This window comes from Chiloscyllium plagiosum, unplaced genomic scaffold, assembly GCF_037043375.1.
Source record: "Chiloscyllium plagiosum isolate Xiang-an unplaced genomic scaffold, Cpla_swu_hap1 HiC_scaffold_27, whole genome shotgun sequence".
Taxonomy (NCBI): domain Eukaryota; kingdom Metazoa; phylum Chordata; class Chondrichthyes; order Orectolobiformes; family Hemiscylliidae; genus Chiloscyllium; species Chiloscyllium plagiosum.
The window spans coordinates 76093102-76102581 of record NW_028270165.1 but is presented as its reverse complement, the minus strand read 5'-3'; the positions used below and the strand labels follow the sequence as shown (position 1 = coordinate 76102581).

At 43.7% G+C, this 9480-nt stretch overlaps 1 protein-coding gene across 1 annotated transcript; it reads left to right on the top strand.

The window, feature by feature from the left end:
- The first annotated feature begins 15 nt into the window (after positions 1–15).
- On the top strand, positions 16–6214 carry LOC148144610 (uncharacterized). The gene is made up of 2 exons (XM_087974928.1): positions 16–181; positions 1020–6214. The coding sequence occupies exon 2, from the start codon at positions 1405–1407 to the stop codon at positions 2161–2163; it is 759 nt and encodes a 252-aa protein (XP_087831054.1). The 5' UTR covers positions 16–181; positions 1020–1404; the 3' UTR covers positions 2164–6214.
- The last annotated feature ends 3266 nt before the right edge of the window (positions 6215–9480 follow it).

Below are 9480 nucleotides of genomic sequence, written 5' to 3'. Positions count from 1 at the left end.
ACAATGCGGATGTAGCCCTGTCCGTTTCAGAGTGAAACTCCCTGGGAGCAAAGCAACGTCACCCCCTTTCCACTCCTCATCCTGGGCAGGAGAGAGAGAGAGAGAGGAGGGGAAACACTGTTCAGTTGCAGCAACTGGAATCCGAGGTTGTGAATCCTGGGATCAAGCGGACTCTGCAAAGGTTAGTTTCAGCCGCTGTCTCGATTGCTAAAAATATTGAGATTCAATGTGACAATTCCAGAACAGAAAATCATTAGAGGTCAAAGAAATGCTTCCTGCCATTTATCTCGTGGAAGACTTGATGTATCTCCAGTAACAGAGTCAGTACGACACAGCAGGATTCCAAAAAGATAGATTCTTCCCCCCATGCGCACACTTGAAGCTGTGGCCTTCCCAGAAGAGGATTGACATTTTAAGAAAGCCGTTTGTTAATACAAGACAGGGATGTGTGTAGGTTATTTGGTGTGTATTTATGGTTCTAAAAGCTTTATTTGAAATTTATTTCTGACGTTGTAATATCACACTGCAAGGATATAAAGAGTCATACAGATGTACAGCTGGGAAACAGACCCTTCGGTCCAACCCGTCCATGCTGACCAGATATCCCAACCCAATCTAGTCCCACCTGCCAGCACCCGGCCCATATCCCTCCAAACCCTTCCTATTCGTGTACCCATCCAAATGCCTTTTCAATGTTGCAATTGTACTAGCATCCACCACTTCCTCTGGCGGCTCATTGTATACACGTACCACCCTCTGCATGAAAATGTTGCCCCTTAGGTCTCTTTTATATCTTTCCCCTCTCACCCTAAACCTTTACAGCACAAAAAGACGCCCTTACAGCAACTTGAGTCTCTGCCAATGCTTAGTGGAGGAATCCAAGCAGCCCCATTTCCCCCTTGATACCTATTATCCTTGGAGATTAAGAGAACATCAAATGCTCCACGGAAACTGGAATTGTGTGTTCTGAATTTATATCCTGGACTGACAGTGATAATATCTTCAAACCTCTTTTACAGAATAACAGAAAAGAAGAATTTGGAAGCAGAAATCTCAAACCAAACTTCATGTCAGTGTCTGGCAATGAGTTGATTGACCCAAAATGTGAATATCGATGGCTTTGAAAACGGGGAGGAGAAACAAGGTCTCTCTGTTCTGTCTGCGTTGTTAATTTTGAAACATCAGTGTGACTGGAAAATCCCTGAGAGTCACACATCAAGTGAGAATATCCCAGAATAGTGACTGTGGAGCAAGTTTTACCCTATTCAGTAAGAGTGTTCTAATTATCAGAGGCCTAACAAGTAACACAGACCGAAGAAAGAAACCACAACATACATGTGCTGTAAGTGTGGGCAAAGTTTCTACTGACCGTTGCACCTGGAGAGAGACAAGGGCACCCACACCATGGAGAAACCGTGGAAATGCGGGGAATGTGGGAACAGTTACCCTTCCCCGTCTGCACTGGAGATTCATCGGCGTTTCCACACCGGCCAGAGACCGTACACTTGCACTCAGTGCGGGAAAGGCTTCACTCAGTCGCACCACCTCCTGATACATCTCCGTGTTCACACTGGGGAGAAACCGTTCATCTGCCCTGTGTGTGGGCAGGGCTTCAATCAGTCGCACCACCTGCTGTTGCACCAGCGGATCCACAGCGGGGAGAAGCCGTTCTCCTGCTCAGTCTGCGGGAAGGCCTTCACCCGGTCATACCATCTGCTGCTCCACTTCCGCGTCCACACCGGAGAGAAGCCTTTCACCTGCTCAGTGTGTGGCAATGGCTTCTTCGATTTATCCACCCTGCGCAAACACGAGCGGGTCCATACCAAAGAGCGGCCATTCACCTGCTCAGTATGTGGGAAAGGCTTCACCCAGTCGTCCAATCTGCAGACCCACCAGCGGGTCCACACTGGGGAGAAGCCCTTCGCCTGCTCAGAGTGCGGGAAAGGGTTCACCCAGTTCTCCAATCTGCAGTCACACCAGCGGGTCCACACTGGGGAGAGGCCGTTTGCCTGCCCCGTGTGCGGGAAGGGCTTCGCTCAGACATCAAACCTGCAGAAACACCAACGGGTCCACACGGGTGAGAAGCCATATACCTGCTCAGAGTGTGGGAAGCGATTCACTCAGTCGTCCAGCCTGGTGAAACACCAGCAACTTCACCAGTGAACACTGGGATGGAGCTTGCTGTTCTTGATGTTGCTAAGAATCACATTCAAGATTGTCCCTCCGACTTCCCGCACAGTTGAATGTGTTACTTTCTACTGGACTGGTCGCTCTCACCCACTCTGCTTCCCCAGGGGCCTGATGCTCTTTGAGCCTGGGACTGCACCTTCCCTCTGAGACAATCCACAGATGCTGATGAAGGAATTTTTCTTTTCATCCTGGTCATTAAATAGTGGTTATCCAACCACTACAGGTAGATCTAAAACAGGTAGATACATTTCTGCCTGTGCCATTGAGTCTCCAGCACAACCACACTTCTTCTTGCTCAGGTGGATCAGGAAATTTGGCATGACCCTCAGCATCTGCAGTCCTCACTATCTCCTATGTCCATAAGGACCCTCACCAACTCCATAGATGCACCACAGAAAGCAGACCGTCCAGGTACATCACAGCTTGGTATGGCAACTGCTCTGCCCAAGACATTAAGAAACAACAGAAGGTTGTGTGCATAGCCCAGACCATCACGGAAGCCAACCTCCCATCCACGGACTCCATTTACACTTCTCGTTGCTGTGGAAAGGCTGCCTACATCATCAAAGACCCCTCCCACCCCGATAATGACCTCTTCCAATAGGCAGAAGATACAAAAGCTTGAACACATTTACCAACAGCTTCTTCCCTGCCATTATTAGACTGATGGATGGACTCTCTGACTTCAAATAATGCTGATCATCTTAACATTGACCTTGTCTAGCGCACGTCCTGTGTAATGGGTGTGCCTTAATCTGTCCAAATTTTTTTTTCAGCCTATGATCTATATGTCCTTGCTTACTATGATCTACCTGTACTTAGGTACAAGTGACAATAAATCAAATCAATCAATCAATCAATCAATCAATCAATCAATCATTCAATCTCAGGGCCAGGCCAGTTGGCTCAATTGGGCTCTGTCAGTGAGCGTTGAGAAGATTTGTAGCTCAGGTTGAGGTTCGGGGTGTAGGTTTGCTCGCTGAGCTGGGCGGTTCATTTCCAGATGTTTCATCACCCTACTAGGTAACATCTTCAGTGGGCCTCAGGCGAAGCACTGTACATGATTCCTGCTTTCTATTTATATATTTGGGTTTCTTTGGGTTGGTGATGTCATTTCCTGTCATCAATGCAAGCAAACCTACATCCAGGGCTCTGTCAGTATTTATGTTCCACGTGAGCCTCCACCCATCCCTCTTCGTACAGTTGCAGATATCTGTTGGAGAAATTTAAATAACAGTTGTTTATAATGAGCATTAATTAAAAAGAAAGGTATGATCCCACAAGAACAGGAGCAAGTGATAAGGCTTATTAATGAAAGAATCCTAACATCAGGTCTAACCATGTATCTACAGTCTGAATAAAGCTGCAACTTTTTAACAAAACTAGTGAACATTAACATCCTTTTCTATGTCCAGAAATGAGGACAGGAAATTTTATAATTGAATTTAAAAACGAGTATAACATGGGAAAACTGTTTGCAACTTAATAGCGAAGAGTAGTGTAAACGTAAAGTGTTTACATATAACTAAGTTTGTGTTTCGAACTAATATCGTGAAACTTATGGCAAATATTAAGAGCTAACCTCCTTTTATATCTCCTGTGATTAGGACAGTGGGAAATATAAGATGAGTAATAGAATTTGATAGGGCTAGCAATTAATAACAATTGGAACTGTCCTTCGAAATAAGCAAGTCTGGGACAAGTCTGAGAGAGAGTGTAACTTATGGGATATATTGTAAGATGCTGAGGACTGGTGATACGATGTCTGGTCAATCTCATAGGGAACCTAGGGCTGTCCATCATTGTGTTTCACAGAATTGGATGTGTAGATTAAAAGGGGAGGGACAATAACAATGTTACATGTGATTATTGAAAAGCAAACTCTATAACAATGATGTATCTCCTTGCTCTCTTCTCCAATCTGAGCTATGGATTAAGAGAGCGACTGGGCCCCACATGACAGCCAGATTTAGAGCGGACTTTGGCCTCTCCCGCTTGTGTGGTAAAGGGCTCGAATAAAGATAGATTGTACTTCTGAACACAGAACTCGAGACTGCTCTTTGATGTCTCTCTTCTCCCCCCACCCCAACAGCGTCCTCCTGGTGATTGAGGACTCCAGTCATGAAGTCTACACCAGCAGAGAGAGAGCAAGAGAGGAAGTGGTGTCTGCACTGACTGAACTGTTCACAAGGTACAGTCTGCCAGTCCCTGTGTATTCAACGCCAGGCTTGACCAGAGTTTGTGACAGTCACAGGCACTCACTGTCAGACAGCAGTGGGGATGGTGTCCAATTGTCTGGTTGGGTTGAGGGATAAACTTCAGGCCCCAGGATACCCAGGGGTGAATTCCTCTCCCTGTCCTATTCAGTTCTGCTCCCCGCCCGACAACAAGACCGATAGGACCCTCAGGTTCACACGCAAACATACTGTCAGTAACATTGGGTCTTAGATTTTGGTCAGGGCTATGTGGTATTTTCAGAGACTTGTTACAAGCACGTCGACTTTGCTCGTCTGAAGTGGGAGAATTTTCTGAACGTTGTAATCTGCAAGATCCCTCCCCTGTGCTGCAACAGAGCCACAGTCACTCAAAATCCTGACAAACTCCGATATCAGTCAAAGATTCATTCGGAGAAGCAGGGTTGAGCTACACTGAATAGACTGGGACTGTTTTCCCTGGAGCATTGGAGGCTGAGGAGTGACCTTATACAGATGTGTAAAATCATGAGGGGACACGGATAGGGTAAATAGACAATGTCTTTTCCCCAGGATGAGGGAGTCTAAAACTAAAGAGCATAGGTTTGAGGTGAGAGGGGAAAGACCTAAGAGCGAACATGATCATACTGAGGGTTGTGTGTGAATGGAATGAGCTGCCAGAGGAAGTGGTGGAGGCTGGTAAAATTACATCATTTAAAAGACACCTGGATGAGTATATGAATAGGAAGAGTTTAGAGGGATGTGGGCCAAGTGCTGGCAAATTGGACTAGATTAATATTTGATATCTGGTCAGCGTGGACAAGTTGGACCAAAGTTTCCATGCTGTACATCTCTATGACTCTATAACTTTCAGTTCATCTGTTTCATTTCAAATGCTATGTACATTCAGATACAGGGCCTTTCAATTCCTCCTTTCACTCTACTTGTAAATCCAAATCTTATATGTTTGCTGACTCTTAGATTCAGACTTGATGTTGCTTCTTAGTACCTATCTCTTTGACCTTGGCTCTACTCTTTATCACTTACTTTCAAATCTGATGGATTGTCCCCACTACCCAGTTTAAAACTGAACAGAAAAAAATCTGTCGTGAATAAAGGCTGTCTTAATCTTTTTTTAATTTTTATGAATGTACCTCAAACAGAGCATCTGGCCTGGGTCAGAAACTGTCCTCAGTGATGTCTGGATGAAGAATGAAAAGGCACAAATTTAAAGTGATTTGCGAAAGAATGAAAAGTGATGTGGGGAAGGAATTATTTGCACGGAAAGCAAGGAGAGTTTGGAATGTGATGCCTGCATGTGTGGTGCAGGCACATTCGACAGAGGCTTTGAAGAGGGACTTCAGATGGTTATTTGAATGAGAATAATGGACGAGGTTAGGGGGAAGGGGAAAGAGAATCACCTTAAGACATAACCCTCCTTTGAAGAGCCAATGCAGATAAAAATGGACCTCTCATTTCAAATCTAATGTTGATCTTTCTTTTCATGCATCTTCCTTGCAGCTTCAACCTTCTATTCCTGGCCCTGATCAATCACCCGTGAACTTTGTATGGACGGCACAAAAAACAAAACCTTTCATTGTACTTAGGTACAAGTGACAATAATGTTTCCAATCGAATCAATTGCCATCTTCAGCATTGTAACAGTTCTGTGATTCTGCCATTTCTTTGTCGAAATGGTGCTTGTGTATTTGTAGGTACATTATTTAGGTGGTCATTAACATATATTTACATTTCAGTCTTGACTATATTAACTAATTATCGCATCTTCATTAAGTATATTTTGTTTCAGTAATAAACTAATAATTGTGTTACTTGTGATGGTTCCTGTTGTTGTGATAAGGTATTTAACTTGGTCACCTTGGTAACTGGAAAAAGTATTATATTTGATGTTACAGAGTCATAGAGATGTACAGTACGGAAACAAACCCTGCGGTCCAACTCGTCCATGCTGATCAGATATCTTAAATTAATCTGGTCCCATTTGGCCCATGTCCCTCCAAACCTTTCCTATCCATATACCCATCCAGATGCCTTTTAAATCTTGTAATTGTATCAGCATCCACCACTTACTCTGGCATCTCCTTCCATACACATACCACGCACTGCGTGAAAAAGTTGCTCCTCAGGTGCCTTTTAAATCTTTCCTCTCTCTCAGCTCAAACCTCTGCCCTCTAGTTTTGGAGACCACCCACCCTGGGAAAAGGACCTGGTCGATTTACCGTATACCATGCCCCTCATGATTTATTAACCTCTATAAGGTCACCTCTCAGCCTCCGACGCTCCAGGGAAAACAGCCCCAGACTATTCAGCCTCTCCATATAGCTCAAACCCTGGCAACAACCTTGTAAATCTTTCCTGATCTCTTACAAGTTTCATAACATCCTTCCGAATTGCACATAATATTCCAAATGTGGCCTAACCAATGTCCAACCAACAACCACAACATGACCTCCCAACTCCTGTACTTTTTCTATGATGCCCCAAAGAGATTGGGGGGGTAGGTGATGTGGGGAACCAACGCCATGTGTTTCCTGTTTGGAGATGATAGATTAGTGGGGGGGGGGGAACATACTCTGATAATCAGGGTCAGATCATTCAGGAGAGATCTTCAGAAGCACTACCTCACACAAAGAGTGGCAGAGGTTTGAAACATTCTTCCACAAGTGACAGTTTATTCTAGATCAGTTTAAATTTGACCAAGGTAAACTTTTGTTCAGTAAATGTATTAAGGAATATGGTCCAAAGGCAGATGAATGGAGTTAAGTCACAGATTATCTCATTGAATGTTGGAAGAGGCTCAATGAGCTGAATGGCCCAATCCCCCTCCCATGTTCTCTTGCATCTACCTAGAATGGAAGTTGCACCAGATCAGGCCTCATGTGGACTGGGTGCCCAACAGACTGTGTAACTCAGTGGCCTTTCATCAATCTTAATGCATGCACGTGGGATGTCACACCATGTCTGTCAGTCTAACTGACCAAACTTCACTCAGCAACAGTGACTACCGGTGATGACAACTCCAAAAATTCACCACAATGCAAAAAAATGTTCTGTCTGTTTCTGCGAGTTTGTAGGTTAAGGGTATCATTGCAGTGATCGACCTGTCATGTGGGGAGCAGAGGGTTATCTTAGGGGATCTTCTTCAGGTGCTCTGTGACAGTGATCACATTAAGCAGTAATTCTGCAGCAGCAATGGCCCTTCAAGATGTAGGAAATAACTCGGGCCCCTTGTCAGTGTTGTTAGAGTGTAATACTTGTCAGAAATGAGGATTGAAGTTGGGTTGAGGTTAAAGTTACGGTTAGGGCTAAGACTGTGGTTCAGGTTAGTGCATATCAACATTTAGGATTTGCAGGAAAGGAGTTAGCTTTGGTGAGGATCTAAAATTTGAATTTAGGTTATTATTAGAAGCAACAAGTATATGTATATTTTTACTAACCACAAAATGGCTTTTCAATTTAAAAGAATACATCAAAATGGCTGAGAATAGTCATTGAACCCTGTAAACGTGTACTGCTGTTTTGCAGAATTAAGCTGAAATCCAAAGATAAAAGGACAATAGAGTTTTCATAAAATGAATACTGACACATTAATTGACCATTTGAACTAATCTTGAACTGCTACAATGACATAACGATTCATGTAATTAAGACCCATTTCCTGGGAATATCATTGGATTAGCCTGATGTCAATCTTGTCACCTTATTACATTTCTTGTAATTAAGGCTGTTCTGTCTCTTAAAAAAACATATAAATAATGTGTAATTTTCTACTGTAATTGCGCAACTTCACCATGGAACACAGAAGCTTTAATCTCTGTGTTGCTGGACAGAATTGCGTCAAGATGCTTTAATTAAAAAAATAATGACCCTTGTTTTTGTACACACCACATTCCATTGATTCTTTTGACCGGTCTCGAACTAAGAGACTCTCTTGAGGCATCATAAATCTTCATTGGGATTAGGTTATGGTTAAAATTAATTTATAAGAATCATGGTCAGTGGTGATTAAGAAAGGGAGTAGTATTATGAATAGTTGTGGTTAATGTTTTTGTGGTTAATGAATAATAAGGGTTTTACATGTGAGATCTGTATTTTGGATACTTTATGCCATATGACTGTAAGACAGAGGAGCAGAAATTAGGCCATTCAGCCCATCGAGTCTACTCCGCCATTCAATCATGGCTGGTAAGTTTCTCAACCCCATTCTCCCAGTTCCTCCCCAAAACCTTTCATCCCCTTAATACTCAAGAATCTCTGTCTCTCAATCTTAAATGTAGGAGGAGAAAGTGAGGACTGGAGATCAGAGCTGAAAATGTGTTGCTGGAAAAGCGCAGCAGGTCAGGCAGCATCCAGGGAGCAGGAGAATCGACGTTTTGGGCAAGAGCCCTTCTTCAGGAATGAGGAAATCTTTCCTCATTCCTAAAGAAGGGCCCATGCCCGAAACGTCGATTCTCCTGCTCCTTGGATGATGCCTGACCTGCTGCGCTTTTCCAGCTGTCTTAAATGTACTCAATAATGTGGCATCCACAGCCTTCTGTGGCACAAAATTCCATAGATTCACCATTTTCTGGCTGAAGACGTTTCTCCTTGTCTCCATTCTAAAGTGTCTTCCCTTTACTCTCAGGCTGTGTCCTCGGGTCCTAGCCTTTTCTACCAATGGAAACATCTTACCAGCATCCACTCTGTCCAGACCATTCAATATTATCTAAGTATCAATTAGATTCCCATTCATCCTTCTCAACTCCACTGAGTATAAACACAGAGTCCTCAAATGTTCCTTAAATGCTGTCAAGTTCACAGTCATTGATTGTCCTCCCTCATATGTAGCCGGGGTCTACATAATAAAATAAAACAAAACAAAGAACTGCAGATGCTGAAGGTCTGAAACCAAAACAGAAATGGCTATAGAGACTCAGCAGGTCTGGCAGCTTCTGTGCAGAGAAAGCAGAGTCATCAACCTGATTTTCCAAAAGGTGCCACAATCAAAACCAGTGCCGGCTCAGGTATACCTTCTGTAAAGCTGGACGATAACATCCACAGCCATTCTTTCCAAGGGCTTCAGCAAACGATCTCCGGC

Bases quoted from the DNA above. Each gene is read 5' to 3' on its own strand.
- LOC148144610 (XM_087974928.1), top strand. From the start codon at position 1,405: ATGGAGAAACCGTGGAAATGCGGGGAATGTGGGAACAGTTACCCTTCC.